Raw genomic sequence first — 19,707 nt, 5'->3', positions numbered from 1 at the left:
ATAGCGATGTACTGATGGGAGCATTGAAATATATGACGTTCGGCATTTGTTGGAGAATCAAGAATCTCCAACGCCGATTTTATTGATGACGCTCGGCATTTGTTGGAGAATCAAGACCCTCCAACGCCGATTTTCAGCGTCACCCGTAAAGAGATAGGCGGAAAGCAGTTCTTATATAAAATATATTAACAAATTTATAATAATAATAAATTTTGAATATTGGTACACATATAACAAAATACTAAAATTATATACATATGATAAAGCAAACCAATTGATACGTCTTTACTTTAATGAAATAATTGTATTTGCTCGCAAACGAAAAAAAAAACCGACTTCAATTACATCGACGAGTAATACAACTTAGATCGACGAAAACATAGTCAAGTAACTACGCGTTATCAAAGGTTACTCAAAAAGTAGTTATCAGATCTCAATAAAATTTATATGTGACCACATGACAAACATCAGCTTTCGATTAAATTAAAAATTATTAAAATCGGTACACACAGTAAAAAGTTATTGCGGATTTTCAAGAGTTTCCCTCGATTTCTCTGGGATCCCATTATCAGATCCTGGTTTCCTTATCATGTTACTAAACAATGGATATCTTCTTTCCAACAAAAAAAGAATTATCAAAATCGGTACACCTAGTAAAAAGTTATTGCGGATTTTCAAGAGTTTCCCTCGATTTCTCTGGGATCCCACTATCAGATCCTGGTTTCCTTATCATGGTACTAAACTAGGGATATCTCCTTTCTAACAAAAAAAGAATTATTAAAATCGGTATATCCAGTAGAAAGTTATGCGGTATAATATAACGTAGGTCAACGAAAAAAGCGTCAAGTAAAAACGCATTATTAGATATAACTCGAAAAGTAGTTGTTAGATCTCAACTAAATTTAAATGGGACCAATTGGCACACACCACCTTTCGATTAAAAGAAAATTTGTTGAAATCGGTCCACACGGGCAAAAGTTCTGATGTAAGATACATTAAAAAAAAAAAATACAGTCGAATTGAGAACCTCCTCCTTTTTTGGAAGTCAGTTAAAAATAAAACAAAAGGATAAATAAATATATAAAAATGAATTGGTATATTAATTTTTGTTATATAATGACACATAAAATAACTCCTTAACAATGACAATTCCAGTTGCGCATATTTCTGTTAACTTGTGTATAATTATATATTTTAATACTACCTTCCATATTCTTAATTTCTTGTCTCCATTTTTCTTCCTTCCATATTTTTAATTGCATAAATTATATTATTGCGATATACCCAACCTATTCATTTTTGTTTCATATTTTGTAATAGATCACCTTTAATGATACGGCTATTTGGATACAATTTTTTTTTTTTAATATATGTTTACATTCCGTGTGTGCAATAAAATACATAATTCTATTCTAGCTTCGAGTTTTGCAGGAAGTTCACTTCGTGAAACATCTCAAATATATCTCACGCTTGTGCTTGGAGCTTAAATTACAAAGGTTTCAAAGCCAAATAATAACTTCGTAAAATATAAAAGATTAAAATATATTTTATCTTATAAGATAATGATCGGAAGTGATAATAAACGGAAGTTTTGACGTAGAAACGCACAAACATTGAGTGGTTTTTTAAAAGATACCCACCGTGAATAGTTAAACTTTAAGTCTTCCTGATTTGAATTCATCATTGACGCTAATATGCTTATTATTTTACACGTCATAGGTTTATTATAGTAATGTTAGCACTAAAGCAGATTAAACTGTTTTTTTTTTTAGTATTATTAAAGGCACATTAATTTATGCAAAGCTAAGCATTATAATTTATAATATAATAAATTGTAAGCTAGCATATTCTGATACGTTAGGAATTAACTAGTTTGTCGTAGTATTAGTAGAGACAAAAAAGTTTGTTCTAGACTAAACTAATGTATCTAAAACTCTACTCATACGTCGCGGGTAGGAGGGCTCTCGGTGAGAACCCCACATTGGACGGGATCCTACGGGTGGGCCGGATGGGGCAAGAAGCACTATGCGGAGGTGGGGGGAGGACCTAGCGGAGCAGCCGTATGGCATACGCGTAACGGCTGCCTTGCGCCCGGTCCTTGAGCGGTGAATGCGCCGTAAGCGGAAGCTCCTCACCTTTCGTCTGACGCAAGTTTTCACCGGTCACGGCTGCTTTGGTGAATACTTGTGTCGGACGGCCCAAAGGGAGCCGACGACTGGATGTCACATTGTGGCGCGGCGGTGGACTCTGCCCAGCACACCCTCGAGATGTGCCCGAGATGGGCGGCGATGGAGGCCTCCGTCCGCAGGCGACGAATGGGGGTGCGTAGGAGGCGCTACTTAATGTACAGTAACGCCCCTGTGCCCGTGTCGGACTGGGATGGGAACCCGGTCCTGCTTGACACGGCGTCATCGGGATTGTTCAGAGGTGAGGCGGACAGTCTCCATGAGGAGAAGTCTGGCCTTTTCTCCGAGGCCAGTCTGTCGCTAGAGGGATCCTGTTGCCTGCAGATCCGGGACCCTCTAATTAAAGCGGCTGAATTCTCATCCAAATTGGCATATCCAGTGAAAAGTTATAAGCACACAAAGTGCAGTTTAAACTTATATCAAACGAGTGAAGGGTTTAAGGGCTCGCGACGATCAAACGTTTATTTTTTAAAACCTGAAAGTTTCTCTGTATACGTTCCTAACACATGTAAAAACTATTTCAATACGAAGTTTGAATAACGGTGCGTTTGACAGGGTAATAAAAATGTATAAAATCGCACCTTTCACACACATTTCGTTATAGTTATATAGCTTAGTTTTTACATAATTTATCTATACATCTATACAAATAAATAAAATTGGAGTGTCTGTTTGTAATATTGAATTAACAGCTTTTTATTAAATGCATATGGATGTATACCCATACATATACCAAAATAACAAGTTTTGTCTGTCTGTCTGTTTGTTCCGGCTAATCTCTGAAACGGCTAGACTGATTTTGACAGGACTTTCACTGGCAGCTGATGTGATAAGGAATAGTTTAGGCTACTTTTGTTTTTGAAATTTATTTATTTTATAAGTCTGCGAACTGAACAATAACTTTTTTGTTAAATTCCATGTAAACAAAGTCGCGGGGAGAGTTATCTTTTGTAATAAAATATGAAATCATGTCCTTTATTTTAAAATACTTAGAGATAGAAGAGTAGGCAAAGGTATTTATTTGCAGTTCATAGATAATTACATCTGTCCACTTGTCTTATAGTAAAGTTTTAACATCAAGTTTCCAATGCTCATATAAATCGAAGAACTGCTGCGGTGACTGTCTGTATATGTCCTACATGTCGTGTTTGTTTAAAGCTTTTCTATTCTATTAAGATGAAGTTATTCTGTCTCCTGTGACGTAGTGAGCTTAACTTGCACCCGGGGCACAATACCTTCTTAGTCCACCCCCCTATTCGAAAACCATATAATATGTCCAGCTATTTTTTGTTTTGCGAGTCATTTGGCACCCCTTTGTGAGTAGCAGCCGGGGGATGATGCCCCATTGCCCCCGCTACGCCACTGTCTGTCAGTTATATCGTGTCATGTCAGGCAAACATCCTTAAGAGCGGGAGCCACAGAAAAAGTTGAAATGACTAAACGGCACAAATATTCGTCACTAATTCCAAATTACATCTTTGTGTCGTTTGCTGTCGAAATACTTGGACCCTGGAGTAGCAGTCCTAAAAACAATTCAAAAGAGAGCCTCATTGCATCCAATGGTGACAAGAGCTGATGCATTTTTTGTTTAGAAAATCGGCATAGCGATTCAACGTGAAAAATTTCTCCGGGAAATGCTGCCTAGGGAAGGGCATCAAATATCGATATATCGAAATATCGATATTTTTTTAAAAAAAATATCGATAAATATCGGCGATATTTTTAATTTCAAAATATCGATAATCGATATTTATTTTTGAATATCGAAGTCGATATTTTTTTTAAACTATATTATATTTTAAATGAATTATGTATTCTACTTTAATTGCAACATATAGTCCGTTTTATCAGTAAATGAATATAACGCAGAGCGCGCGAGTTTTAGTATTAGTGCTGTCTATATTCCTGTGTAGTTCGTGAACGCAACCAAAAAACATGTCTATAGGTAGTTTCTTTAGACTAAAGGATGTCGATAAGGGGTATCGATAAGCTAAGAAAATCGGCCCCTATTTTGACAAAAACTGACTTCTGTTGTTTTCCAAAATTTTATCTCTTTCTAAATACTAGAGGACCCATATTTAATGCTGCGTATAAATATGATTATATATAGTCCCATTTTCTAGGGAAACTTATGCCGTAAAGTGAAGTCTAAACGTCGTTTTTCAAGAAAAATCGCTTTTTTGGGGCATTCTCGTGATCATTGTATACAGAGCGCATTTTTTTAGCACTTTTATTGTTGCGTCTACACGTTACCCGACAGCCAAGGCACAATATATAAAAAAACTGATTTGCTAAAAAAATGCGCTCATGGTGTAATAAAACTTTTTTGAATTATAGTACGTTAGGTCAAGTTTCCATACTCACATTATCAGTGTTTATTTTATCTTAATTGCGTTCGCTGGGTAGGCGGTGTTTATAATAAAATACGGTTTAAGCCTGCTACACACTATTCGCAACGTTTTCGCGTTTCACGACTTTTACGTCTGTTTCGCGTTACATGGTTAAGGTGGCTACACACTATTCATTTTTTCGTAATTTTTTCGCGTTTCGTGAGTTTTCTTACTTTTTCGTGAATAGTGTGTAGGCCTTTTTCGTAATTTTTTCGCATTTCGTGATTCGCGTATCGTGTTTCGTAGTGTTTCGCCCCTTCAAGCGGCTTTTTCACGAAATCAAAGGGGACACAAAAGAACATTTAGATGCTGAGGGACTTTATACAATCTTTGTGCATCGGGAAAATGACAATATAATAAGAGTTAAGATACAGTCGCGACATATCTCTTCTAAAGTATACAATCTATGGCTACAATATAATGCCACCACCATAGAAGCGTGGTATTGTCAGTGCAAAGTAGGAGCGCGCACCGTTGGCTGTTGTGCTCACATAGCATCAGTTATATGGTATTTATCGTACGAAAGATACGAACGCCGAACACAACGAGTTGTGGACTTCAGCAGTTGTATACAAGATGCCATATATGTCATAATATGAAAAATAATGTCATATAATGAATGTTGTTTCTTTCGTAGGTTATTATATCTGAAATAAAAATATTTTTATCTTATACTACTTTTATTTCATACATATATAGAGTGCTTCAATTAAAGTTAAATAACAGGACCTCCACGAAATAATCTATATTTTTTTTAAATATGAGTCATACACTAACTAAAAAATATAAAAGAATTTTTTTTTAAAAGGGGCCGATTTTCTTACCTTATCGATACCCCTCCTTTGAGTGTGATCAAAGACCAAAGTGTGAATCTAATGCTAATCTATAGTGTAACGTGTGCGTACATGTTCATTAAGCTGGACCGATTTTGACGGGACTTTCACTAGCAGGTAGCTGGGGTAATAAGGTGTAATTTAGGCTACTTTTATTTCAGATTTTTTTTTTTATAACTGCGAACTGAACAATAACTTTTTTGTTAAATTCCACGCGCACGAAGTCGCGGGCACAGCAGCTAGTAATAATATGTAATTCATATATACAATAATATATATATTCTTCACTGTTATCATAATACTTAAGTCTTCATTGTAATAATATGTAATAAAATTAATATACTTGCCAAATATGTATTAATTTTTTCCCGTTCAAATATTTTAGCAATTCTTTTAGGTTATTGCGGTTGGCACAAAAATATCGAGATATCGAAATATCGATTTTTTTTATTCAGTAAATATGGATATTTTTAAACTATGTATGTATATATATATATATATATATATATATATATATATATATATATATATAGTAATTGCAATTTGTAGTAAAAATATCGGTACGATATATATCGATATTTTCCAGGCCATCCCTAATGCTGCCTGCATTCTTGGCACAATTCCACTTGGACATAATTTATATCATAATTATCTGTAAATATTTAGAATTTGTTTTAAAATTATTATAATTATGCAGTTTATTGTTTACGGTTATAATTAAAAAATATATATTAAATAATTGTATTATTGGTAAAATATTGTTGCCAATGTCAACTGTCAGTTACCAACATGGAGCATTTTCTCTATGCTCCATGAGTGACATTTCATTGAATTCATTCTTGTGGCACTTGCGTCCTTTTTTTTCATTCTTTGTTATGTATGTGTTCTTAATAAACGAGACACTTTTTATGAAAGTTAAACACCAAAAACTTAAACGTATCTTTAAATATTAATGAATAAAAATGTCACAGCAATTAATTAACGAAAACAGTAAATATATATTAGAGTAGGTTTCTCATATTTTTCTAATACCTACCTATAATCTAATGTTTATAAATTGTTTTAAATTTTGTTTATATATTTTTCAGTTTATTTTCTGAGCAGACAGTAGATTCACAGAGTCTGGATTCAATATGTGCTCAAGTGCAGAAGAGATTTCCAAAGTCAGACCATTTCAATCGTATGTATTCAATAATAATAATAATATAAGTTCAAAATTGATAAAAGAATGATTTATTGGAATTGTACTCTCTTTCTATATTTTGTTAATTTCGATTTAAAAAGCAATAACTTATTTTTAATGATAAGATTTTTCTCATAAAGTTGCCTATAGTAATTAAAAGTTGACCTCATGAGCAGTTACTTTTTTTATAATAGGCCATGTTAAAAAAAACGGGTGAGACTACACGACAAAACTAAAACTTTCTTACCAATAGGCCTGCACAATAGACCTGCACTGTGTCTTAGATATATGAAACATCTGACTATGAGAGCAAGAGAAAAAGAAAATATGTGCTCGCACCTCTCTCTCTTGCTCCGTTCGCCTCGTCCGATCACTTTTTTCGTAACGCTCTCGTCACGCATTCACCAGCTTACACTTCAAGTCAAGCATGTGTAAAGTAGTTTTACTTCAAAAATTGTAGTATTAGTTAATTGTGTTAATTTTCATTACATATAAATATTATACTTTTTTGTTGGATAGGAGATATCCTAAGTGTGGTATCATGATATGGAAACTAGGATCTGATGATGGAATCCCAGAGAAATCGAGGGAAACCCTCGAAAATTTCCACTTTTTACTGGGTGTACCAGTTTTGATGATTTTTAATTTAATCGAAAGCCGATGTTTATCATGGGGTCACATTTAAATTTCATCGAGATCTGATTACAACTTTTGAAGTCACCAGTCATCAGTTCAACCCAATAAAGTCCACTGCAACTTTTGGAGTAATCTTTGATAATGTGTATTTACTTGACTATTTTTTCATCTACCTACATTGTATTACTTGTCGATGTAATTGAAGTCGGTTTTTTTTCGTTTGCCAGCAAACAATTATTATTTTTCATGAAATTAGTAATACCTAATCTGGTGCTATATTGAATGTAGGTTCTGCTGAGAAAAATTGGCAAGAAACTCAATTATTGCATTGTGTTAAAGAAAAATATGTTTCCCAGGGTAAATATGAAACTTTTATTTTCAGTATGCCTTCTCCTATCATCACTTATCACAGGAGGTGACCTATCTCTCCCTGGGCAAAGAGTGGTAGCATTAGCGTTAATATTTGACTTTTACAAGGTAGAAAATCCCTTCAGCTCTCTCTTTCTCCACCTATTGGAGGGCAAGCCTGGTCTATTGCCTTTGGCGCCACAAGAGAGGCTATTTATTGGCCAACTGCATGGTTTTGTCCAGGTTAATATAAAAGATGTAAGTAATTTTTATAGTAAATTACTAATATATAATTGAGTAACAGCTGGCTTTTTTAAATTTTTCTTTTAAAAGAATTTTGACATCAATTACTAAATAAAATATTCAATTATAAATAAAAATTCGGACCGTTTCCGGACTTATACACTTTCAGTAGGCACTTGTCATTGGCAAAATCATCGGCGAAAAGCTGATGGAGCCATAGTCTTTAAAAAAGAAGAAGAATCAATTACTAAGTTCATGATATTAGACAAAGATGTCGATTTTGACCACATGTTAGCACAACGTTTACAGTGCTGAATTGTGGCTGTTGCCCTTCCGGTTGTGGAATCCCCGCACATGGCAAACATTTGTATTCTCCATACAGATGTTTGTCGTGATCTGGGCGATTGTGCTAGTGTATTATGTGTGTTTCCAGCCTCATCAAAGGAGTAAATCCTAGTGGAGGCCCTTGAATTTGTGGTGCTAATTATTAATATTATTATTATTTATAATACAGTGACAAAAATTTTAATACATTTTTTTTAATGATGATAATTGTATGAAAATAAAATTTGATTTAGATTGCTATTTAGCGATAGACCATCTGTTGTATATTTATTTTTGTGTATTGATAAGACTAACAGCTTTTCGAATTTTTTTGGTTCTTACGCTGATAGAAAATTCCTAAGTTGCATTCCTGTAAAAACCTTTCCTACATGATGAGATTAAAAAGATGCTTTACGTAAAGAGTTATAATTAATTATTTTTCAAGGGATACTATCGACATATAGGCACCTTTAAAATAATATTGCCTTCATTGTTTTAAAACATAATTGTGTTTATTTTCAGGTTTTAAAAAAGTCAGCAAAACAAGTGATGCTAACTGAAATATTGTCAAAAGATTTAGACTTTGATTATTCATCTCTTCAAGCTTTAATCGCCGAAAGATCTAGTGATATCAGTTCAGTTGCGAGGGCAACCGCACCTGCCTTAGTACCACTTAGTGATGGGTGAGTATATTGCAATAATAAATGTGTAGTAATAGTCATTTGACACACAGCGGCTCCCAATAGGACTTTTCCTGTGTCGAGGGTTCAGTAACATACACAATACACAAACGCCCAGAACAATATAACATCTATAAGGTATAATATAAATGTTTGTCATGAGCAAGGATGGAACCTGCAACCAAAAGCGCTACAGCCAGTTCTACCACTACACCAATACATTGTCAATTTTATACTATATACCACCAATTAAGTCCCAATCAGGGCCAATGCCACTGGTTTAAATGTCGTCAAGAGACAAAATACATTGTGACACTCGTTTATGAAATTAGTACATAAAATAAATATTAAGGCAGGGCATAACAGATATAATGCTTCAGCCTGTAATATCCCACTGATCAAAGTTTTATCCACCACGCTGCTCCAATGCGGCGTGGCGGATGTACTATATGGATGAACACTCCCCAGGGGTCAACCGAACCGCATGGCCATGAAGGAGCTGCTGGAGGCCCTGATGAGCAACGAGTTCCTGCCGCTGCACCGCACGCTGCGGCCCGCCGGGCCCGTGCCGCCGCCCACCTTCCTGCTCGACCCCGCCGAGATAGCTTTTGCAGATGAGGTACGTCGTAGGCGGGAGTTATATCTGGTGTGGTGGTGCAACCGCTCTGGTGTAGTGGTGCGAGTAGTCGCCTAAAACACTGACATTTGCAGGTTCGATTCCCGCTCGGGGTGGATATTTGTATTTCTACAAATATTTCTTTCCAGTTTGGATGTCTGTCCCCCTAGGTGTCCCCACCGTGCCTCGAAGAGTACATAAAGCCGTCTGTCCCGGATGTTATCGTGAACACCTGAATGCGATGTGTCTAGTAATAGTTTCGAAGTTCTGGGAGACATCTCAAGATTTTTTATCACACAAATATTGAGCAATTTTTTTTTTTCTTTTCTATGGTATTTAATGGTAAATACAACATATCCTTGAGACACCTTATTAATGAACTATAATTTATTGAGCCAAGTTTACATGCCCCACTCCTGGTTAAAAGATTTCTCTCTCATGTAGGAGATGTGTTGGAGACTGACCACTTGGGGAATAATATTCACTAAAATGAATAATGGTCGCTGTAAGATATAATAACAACCGTGACAGAATGCTTTACTTGCTCTCCGAGGTACAATGGAGTGATCCACATGAACATTTTTTTTATGACTAGGTCAGCAAACATGCTTACGGCCAGCCTGATTAGCAACAGGATCAACCTGACTGGAGAAGCACCTCAACCTTACGATAGACCTCACCTAAATGAGTTAAATTCGTGTTGAGGTTCTGCTGTAGGTTAAGTGGCCAAAGCTTCTGAGGAGGGTTGAGGGTAGGGTCGGTAACGCGCTTGCGATTTCACGCCATTTTTGGCGCGAACTTGTGGAGGCCTATGTCCAGCAGTGGACTGTATGTTGTTGTTGTTGTTGTTGTTCACGGGCTCTTTTCCGCAACACGACGTCTTGGTGCGCCTTTTTTGCGTGATCGGCTGGTGGGCAATGCAGTGGACTGCATTAGGCTGAAGTGAGGCCACCCTAATTATATGAAATAAAAATCATAACTTTTCATTGTTTGTTTTATTATTTGACCTGTTATTCTTATATCATTCAGGGCGTGTGGAAGAATCTAGTCAATAGAGGGATGTACGTCCCGTTGTACGACACCGACTTTGAGGGACTGATTGGTCTGAGACCTCAGGAAAAAGTGGAAAAGAAGGTCGTCCAACACAAGGAACAACAAAAGGAACAGAAGCCTAAAGTGGTGAGTAAATTTATACATTTATGTATGTGACAAAACTGTAAATGTAACAGATTCAATTTTGCATATTTAAGATAATTTCAAAATCATTTCCACGCTATTTTTTTTAACATAGCTGAGATTTTTTTTTTATTTTTGTTTTTCTATGTCTCATTCTAAAACATTCAATGTTATTAATCCAGAAATTCAGAACGGTTAAATGTGGATGAAAGTTTAAAGTCTCTTACTATGGGCTATATTAGATCACAGAGTATTTTATTTTCATTTTACTTTTTTGAATTCAATGAAAATATGAGTAGTTTTTGATTTCTCTTTAATAACGCGTATTTTAATGTACGGTTATATACTACGATATATGGTTGATTATGTTTGAGAACAAACCAACCAAAACCTTTGAGCTATATAACTTGAAACATTAAATTTTTTTATGTTTAGGAAGAGAAAAAAGAGAAACAAGATGAGAAGAAGGAAAGTAAAGAAGACCTGGTGGTAGAGGAAGCCAAGGAGCTGACGCAGCTGGCGCTGAAGGCGGCGCTCAGCGTCCCGCAGCAACAGCGGCTGCTGGCGCTGCTGGACAGGCAACCCGACCTCGTCTACGAGATCGGGGTCACGCCCTACCAGGTACCTTCTGGAACCTTCCATTGGTGAAAAACTCTACGTGCCTCTTAGGCTTTGTTTACTTGCTTGCTCAGTGCTCATCGCAGTTACTGCTGGATGTACAGTTCTCCAAGTTTGCGTCAAATGTTGTGGTTATCTGCGACTCTTTTTTAAATTTTTTTTACGTGGGGTAAATCCTCATGGACGTTCTCCGGCGCGGGGCACCAGACATGTGTCAAATTCTTACTGACTAAAAACCACCATGTGTGTCCGCAATATGGCGGAATCGCGAGGACGCTATAGCATGCATTTGCAACCCCACTGGTGCAAGCACCCCAGAAGGCGCACTGGAATACGTAAAGTGCGCCTTTCCCCTCGGGGCCGATTAGCGCGGACAACTGATCCCCCGACCCAGTGCCCGCCGGCCCTGCGGACTGGGGGTTGACACCGCGTCTTTCAGCACGGCGCCCCAGGGCGCAACCTTCTCGCGCCGCCCGGTGCCCCGGCGTAGCCCGGGGCGGCCAGGGTGGCCACGGCCCCACTCCGGCAAAGCACGGCCGCGGCGCAAGAGTGAGTGAGCTTTCGCACGCCTTAGGGTGGGCGAGCGAACCCACCCACCCTGTCCTCCGCGTGGCGGGAGGAAAACCCGACTGCCACGTCTCCGCGCTGTCTCAGCGCCACTCCCTCACCGTCCTCAGGTCGTGTGACCTCCGAGGCGAAGGATGAGTACACCGGCCCCTGACCAAAGGCCCCAACAAACTGGAGCGCGACCCAACGGCCCCGGAACTCCTCTAATTTTGGTCCGCAGGGCTCCGAAGACCCCTACCACCCCGGGACGCGCCCAGTAGGAGATCCATCAATTCCCCTGGGGATATCTGCAAACCCTTGTCTAGCCTCTGCCGACGATCATAAACAAATCTTCGGTACATACGTCGGTCGGCTTACAGTTCTATGCTTAGGGTAATTAACATTGCTTCTTACTTCAGATAACTAATTCTAACATAGAAACCAAATTTGTAAGTGGATTGGATTCCATTATAATTCTTTTTTAAAATATACTTAAAAGAAAGAAGCCAAGTGGTGCGATGCACATCACTTAACTGTGCTTGATTGCTGGACTGATTTTAGTATTTTTTTTATTTAAGTTTTAATAATTCTTTAGTCTAAATACCTTTTTTAAACTAGCAAGTCTCTCTTTGTCACTCGAGTACACTCGGCGGTCCCGAGTTCACCCGATCGAGCCTTTCACCTCAGAGCGTGACGGATCAGCCTAACTTACTATCTACGAAAAAATGTGTGTACGGTGCGCATTTTAATTTGATGTAACGGTATGTCTAGCTATGATTTATCTAACCAAGTAATTTACCTTACAGTTGCCGGAGCTGGTGGAGAACAACCCAATGGTGGCCATTTCGGTGCTGCTGAAGCTGATCCACTCGCAACACATCACCGACTACTTCTCTGTGCTGGTCAATATGGAAATGTCGCTACACTCAATGGAGGTCGTCAATAGGTCAGCTCCTAACATCCTCAAATTTAGCGTTTGCCACAAAATATAACTTTTTTGCCTACCTTTTTATATTCAAAAAAAGAAAAATACTATAGTACATAATTGTGTTTGCAGGCAAACGAATAAAACCGACTTTAATTATATCGACAAGTAATACAGACGAAAAAATAGTCAAGTAAATACGCATTATCAAGGATTATTCCAAAAGTTGTAATAAGATCTCGATGAAATTTAAATGTGACCACATGATATATATCGGCTTTCGATTAAATTAAAAATTATCAAAATCGGTACTCCCAGTTAAAAAGTTATGTGGATTTTCGAGTTTCCCTCGATTTCTCTGGGATCCCATCATCAAATCCTGGTTTCCTTATCATGGTACCACACCTGGGATATCTCCTTTTCAACAAAAAAGAATTATCAAAATCGGTTCATAAACGACGAAGCTATCCCCGAACATACATAAAAAAATATATATACATATAATATATATCTGCGGTTGAATTGAGTAACCCCCTCCTTTTTTGAAGTCGGCCAATAAAAATATACGAGTTTAATGATTATTTAAATAAGAGTAGTGCACAAAATTATATTTGCATTACTCCAAAACTGGTTTTTAAGTTGTAAATTCAGTAGTAAAATTAATACGACACTGGGAATACAAATATTTGATTTGATGACTAGGCGCGACATTAGAAATTCTGCGCTTAAACTTCAGAGGTCTTAGAATATTAACTCAGATGGTTGAAGTAAAAGGTACAACTTCATCTGGGACTGTGTACAGATGTGGGTACCACAAGGTTCAATTTTAGGTCCTTTCTTATTTTTTATTTACATTAATGACCTACCATGTTTAGTTGAGACGAATCATGAGTTTGTTTGCTGATGCGTTATCATACAACTAGGTCGGTAAAGAAATGTATGACTCTTTTAATGGTAAGTGATTACCATAGCTTAGACGACTGCAACACTAAAGCATCGCAAGATTGCGACCCTATCCAATCCCCCTCTGGAGCTCTGGTCACCTTATTCACCACAGGATCACAACACTGCTTGAAAGCAGTATTATTCAACTGTGATCTTCAGAAGGTCAAGGTACTTCCCCAGTCGGGCCGCTCCAAGTTTTGAGCAGGATATATCCAGCTGTACCCCACTTCACTTAGTGGCTACATTAAGACAGTAGTAATAAAACCGTGTGGCGCCACTCCAGGCTGACGACGTCGGTGGACCTGCCGGTGGAGTTCGTGCACCTGTACATCAGCAACTGCATCTCCACGTGCGAGACCATCCGCGACCGCTACATGCAGAACCGGCTCGTGCGCCTCGTGTGCGTGTTCCTGCAGTCGCTCATCCGGAACAAGATCATCAACGTCAAGGTGAGGTGACCCTGGGCGGCTGTAATAGGCCTGACCATCCGCGACCGCTACATGCAGAACCGGCTCGTGCGCCTCGTGTGCGTGTTCCTGCAGTCGCTCATCCGGAACAAGATCATCAACGTCAAGGTGAGGTGACCCTGGGCGGCTGTAATAGGCCTGACCATCCGCGACCGCTACATGCAGAACCGGCTCGTGCGCCTCGTGTGCGTGTTCCTGCAGTCGCTCATCCGGAACAAGATCATCAACGTCAAGGTGAGGTGACCCTGGGCGGCTGTAATAGGCCTGACCATCCGCGACCGCTACATGCAGAACCGGCTCGTGCGCCTCGTGTGCGTGTTCCTGCAGTCGCTCATCCGGAACAAGATCATCAACGTCAAGGTGAGGTGACCCTGGGCGGCTGTAATAGGCCTGACCATCCGCGACCGCTACATGCAGAACCGGCTCGTGCGCCTCGTGTGCGTGTTCCTGCAGTCGCTCATCCGGAACAAGATCATCAACGTCAAGGTGAGGTGACCCTGGGCGGCTGTAATAGGCCTGACCATCCGCGACCGCTACATGCAGAACCGGCTCGTGCGCCTCGTGTGCGTGTTCCTGCAGTCGCTCATCCGGAACAAGATCATCAACGTCAAGGTGAGGTGACCCTGGGCGGCTGTAATAGGCCTGACCATCCGCGACCGCTACATGCAGAACCGGCTCGTGCGCCTCGTGTGCGTGTTCCTGCAGTCGCTCATCCGGAACAAGATCATCAACGTCAAGGTGAGGTGACCCTGGGCGGCTGTAATAGGCCTGACCATCCGCGACCGCTACATGCAGAACCGGCTCGTGCGCCTCGTGTGCGTGTTCCTGCAGTCGCTCATCCGGAACAAGATCATCAACGTCAAGGTGAGGTGACCCTGGGCGGCTGTAATAGGCCTGACCATCCGCGACCGCTACATGCAGAACCGGCTCGTGCGCCTCGTGTGCGTGTTCCTGCAGTCGCTCATCCGGAACAAGATCATCAACGTCAAGGTGAGGTGACCCTGGGCGGCTGTAATAGGCCTGACCATCCGCGACCGCTACATGCAGAACCGGCTCGTGCGCCTCGTGTGCGTGTTCCTGCAGTCGCTCATCCGGAACAAGATCATCAACGTCAAGGTGAGGTGACCCTGGGCGGCTGTAATAGGCCTGACCATCCGCGACCGCTACATGCAGAACCGGCTCGTGCGCCTCGTGTGCGTGTTCCTGCAGTCGCTCATCCGGAACAAGATCATCAACGTCAAGGTGAGGTGACCCTGGGCGGCTGTAATAGGCCTGACCATCCGCGACCGCTACATGCAGAACCGGCTCGTGCGCCTCGTGTGCGTGTTCCTGCAGTCGCTCATCCGGAACAAGATCATCAACGTCAAGGTGAGGTGACCCTGGGCGGCTGTAATAGGCCTGACCATCCGCGACCGCTACATGCAGAACCGGCTCGTGCGCCTCGTGTGCGTGTTCCTGCAGTCGCTCATCCGGAACAAGATCATCAACGTCAAGGTGAGGTGACCCTGGGCGGCTGTAATAGGCCTGACCATCCGCGACCGCTACATGCAGAACCGGCTCGTGCGCCTCGTGTGCGTGTTCCTGCAGTCGCTCATCCGGAACAAGATCATCAACGTCAAGGTGAGGTGACCCTGGGCGGCTGTAATAGGCCTGACCATCCGCGACCGCTACATGCAGAACCGGCTCGTGCGCCTCGTGTGCGTGTTCCTGCAGTCGCTCATCCGGAACAAGATCATCAACGTCAAGGTGAGGTGACCCTGGGCGGCTGTAATAGGCCTGACCATCCGCGACCGCTACATGCAGAACCGGCTCGTGCGCCTCGTGTGCGTGTTCCTGCAGTCGCTCATCCGGAACAAGATCATCAACGTCAAGGTGAGGTGACCCTGGGCGGCTGTAATAGGCCTGACCATCCGCGACCGCTACATGCAGAACCGGCTCGTGCGCCTCGTGTGCGTGTTCCTGCAGTCGCTCATCCGGAACAAGATCATCAACGTCAAGGTGAGGTGACCCTGGGCGGCTGTAATAGGCCTGACCATCCGCGACCGCTACATGCAGAACCGGCTCGTGCGCCTCGTGTGCGTGTTCCTGCAGTCGCTCATCCGGAACAAGATCATCAACGTCAAGGTGAGGTGACCCTGGGCGGCTGTAATAGGCCTGACCATCCGCGACCGCTACATGCAGAACCGGCTCGTGCGCCTCGTGTGCGTGTTCCTGCAGTCGCTCATCCGGAACAAGATCATCAACGTCAAGGTGAGGTGACCCTGGGCGGCTGTAATAGGCCTGACCATCCGCGACCGCTACATGCAGAACCGGCTCGTGCGCCTCGTGTGCGTGTTCCTGCAGTCGCTCATCCGGAACAAGATCATCAACGTCAAGGTGAGGTGACCCTGGGCGGCTGTAATAGGCCTGACCATCCGCGACCGCTACATGCAGAACCGGCTCGTGCGCCTCGTGTGCGTGTTCCTGCAGTCGCTCATTCGGAACAAGATCATCAACGTCAAGGTGACCCTGGGCGGCCTGCGCTGTACCTTACATATACGAAACGTAACTGGCTATTAGAGAAAGGGAGAAAGAAAACGTGTTCGCACCTCACTCTTGCTCCGTTCGCCTCACCCGATCACAGTTTTCGTAACGCTCTCGTCGCACATTCACCAGCTTACTCCCCAAGTCTAGCGGGCGTAAAAAAATACTTTACTTCAAATAAGTGTGTACTGTGCAATTCACACACGGCAGTAGTGAAACTTCTGAAAAATAGCCTAGCAGAGATTTTTTCACCGATGATATAAAATACTATGTAATATATTCTAGCCCATTTTCTTCTATACATTTATGTATTTGTTTTATCATGACGCATTTTCGTTTTATCGATTTGATTCTAAAGAAATTTCATTTCAAAAATAAAGAACGTACACACAACATTACACTAGTTACTTGTACAAGGAAAGTATAGTATGTATTAGGAATATTTCTTTTTCCGAAAAGTCATATCCACGAATCGATTATTTTCTTATAATCTTAAGTGATACATATGATAATCTAAGTGATGAATATCTATACATCTATACAAATAAATAAAATTGGATTGCCCGTTTGTAATAATAAAAAATAACCGCTTTTTACGAAATGTATGTATAGGGATATAAAATTTTGTCTGTCTGTCGGCTAATCGCTGAAACGGCTGGACCGATTTTGATGGGACTTTCACTGGCAGATAGCTGAGATAATAAGGTGTAACATAGGCTACTTTTGTTTTAGAGATTTATTTATTTTGTAACTCTAAGAACTGAACATTAATTTTTTTTCTAATTCCACGCGGACGACGTCGCTGGCACAGCTATTTATTTATATAACTATTGTTACGTGTTAGGGTTCGAATGATTTGGAGAAAAAGACCTGCTGACTCTTTCCAAGACTTTATTCACTAGCACTAGGTCCAACACAAAGCACTAGGTTCAAACACTAAGCACTAAGTTCAAACACTAAGCACTCACGATGTCCTCAGTCGTAGCCAATGTCGTAGGTTTCGCTGGTACCACTCTTGATCACTAGTTTTCACTCTTGAAGTCGCCTCGAAGATCGCTCAAACTGAACTGTACTCGTTCGCCTCGCTACGGCTATTTATATCGGCCGAGACAAGGCCCAGACCATTCTGGAAAGTTCGCGCATGTACACGGTTTTCGAGACTATACTTCTATATAGTTCCACAGTTGCTCCTCTAACGCCATCTAGTATTGAGTAGAGAGTTGCATGCGGTCTCTGTCTCTGCGTGGTTTCAATGGTTGCCGCTAGATGGCGCTAGTTTCTTTGTGTGTCCTTAACACTATTTATATAAGAAGTACTATATGTCCCTTAACATATAATAATATTCATAATTTTAACATGCATATTTTATATTATCAATATATATTTTACATTTATACACGTATATTAATACTATTTTGATTATTTATGTATGGATATTTGTACTTATATGTGTATTTGTATGAATTAATGAATCTATCATACACTATTTTTATTCATCATTAAGAATATTGTACACTTCCTATCCGTCACTACTATATCATGTCCTGTGCCCAAAGGTTATCTGGAAGAAATCGCTCTTCAGCGATAAGATCGCCTTTGTACATCTTTTTTTTTGTGATAACTACTGTTTGTTTATATTTTGGTGTACAATAAAGAATATATTATTATTATTATTATTATTATATAAGTGATTAATAGAATTGTCGATTTAGTTTTTTTCTGACTTTTTGAGGCTGCCCATTCTATAAATTAAATTAATCCATTAAAAGGAAAATAATATCCAAAATATATTTCGGCTGACTGTTTTACTACTTTACAATCCGCCATACAGTACATATGTTAACAATACATACACACAATTGTCATATTAAGCGCCACTTTAGTCATTATAGCTACGTAATACGTCTATACAAGATGAGGGTTGGAGCTTAAGAAGCTGGCATTACACGTTCATTACAAAACATACATTTAATTTTAAACGAACTAAATCGACTAAATTGATTATTTTTACAGGAATTATTTATAGAAGTCGAAGCATTCTGTGTTGAATTCAGCAGAATAAGAGAGGCGGCGGCGCTGTTCAGGCTGTTGAAACAATTAGATTCTGGGGAAATGCACAAGGATAAGGAACCTTAGATTTATATTGCTAAAATTTAAGATACTCCAAAAAAGTTTGGGAAGACAATTTTCTTTTTTGTATTTTAAATCTGTGCTAGCACTGGTTGTAAATTATCCCAATTTAAATATTGCTAAAATTTAAGATACTAAACTCCAAAAAAGTTTGGGAAACAATTTTCTTTTATGCATTTTTAATCTGTGCTAGCACTGGTTATAAATTATCCTAATTTAAATTATATATATTCTTTAATTTGTATAATTTTAAGGTAAATAGAAATATTGTAGTCTCTAAATATCCCAAATGTGAAATGATCCCGAAAGTATGATGATTGGGTAGATTTAAATATGCTGCTCCATCTCAGATTGATGAAAACATATATCTCTTAATTTTATCAGATACGTCCAAGTTTCCATTTCCAATCAATGATAGCATAAAAGAATATTATTTAACTAAAGAGTACAATTTTATAAACCACGAATATCATTCAGAGATCTTGGGAGAGAGTGGTGAGAGATTGATCAGGTTCTATATATTCTGCACACCTTGCCAGTTCAACTATGTATAGTGTATGAAATGTATAATTATATATTTATTTCATGAACCATTTATACATGTCATTCATTCAATATTACATTAAGATGATTTTTTATAATATATAACTAGGTCAGCCAACAAGCATACGGCTCATTTGATAGTAAGCGATTACTGTACCTTATAGACGCTTGTACACCAGAAGTATCACAAGCGCGTTGCCGACCCTATCTCCAATTCTCCCCAGGAGCTCTGGTCACCTTACTCACCACAGGGACAACACTGCTTGAAAACAGTATTATTTTGCAGTGCTCTTCTGTAAGGACGCTGTACTTCCCCAGTCGTGCTGCTCCATATTTTGGGCAGGAAATTACTTGCTGTGCCCTACCTCAGTTAAAATGAACAAAATACATACATA

At 40.0% G+C, this 19,707-nt stretch overlaps 1 protein-coding gene across 1 annotated transcript; it reads left to right on the top strand.

Annotated features, from left to right (window-relative positions):
• The first annotated feature begins 6,371 nt into the window (after positions 1-6,371).
• Positions 6,372-18,775, top strand: LOC123661451 (CCR4-NOT transcription complex subunit 11). The gene is made up of 10 exons (XM_045596407.1): positions 6,372-6,415; positions 6,498-6,589; positions 7,611-7,834; positions 8,666-8,826; positions 9,292-9,442; positions 10,469-10,615; positions 11,051-11,236; positions 12,586-12,725; positions 13,933-14,098; positions 18,653-18,775. Exons 1-10 carry the CDS (start codon positions 6,372-6,374, stop codon positions 18,773-18,775), a joined length of 1,434 nt encoding a protein of 477 aa, XP_045452363.1.
• Positions 18,776-19,707: the final 932 nt, after the last annotated feature.

Source organism: Melitaea cinxia, chromosome 17 (genome assembly GCF_905220565.1).
Source record: "Melitaea cinxia chromosome 17, ilMelCinx1.1, whole genome shotgun sequence".
Classification (NCBI taxonomy): Eukaryota; Metazoa; Arthropoda; class Insecta; order Lepidoptera; family Nymphalidae; genus Melitaea; species Melitaea cinxia.
This window is presented reverse-complemented; position numbering and strand designations above follow the sequence as displayed.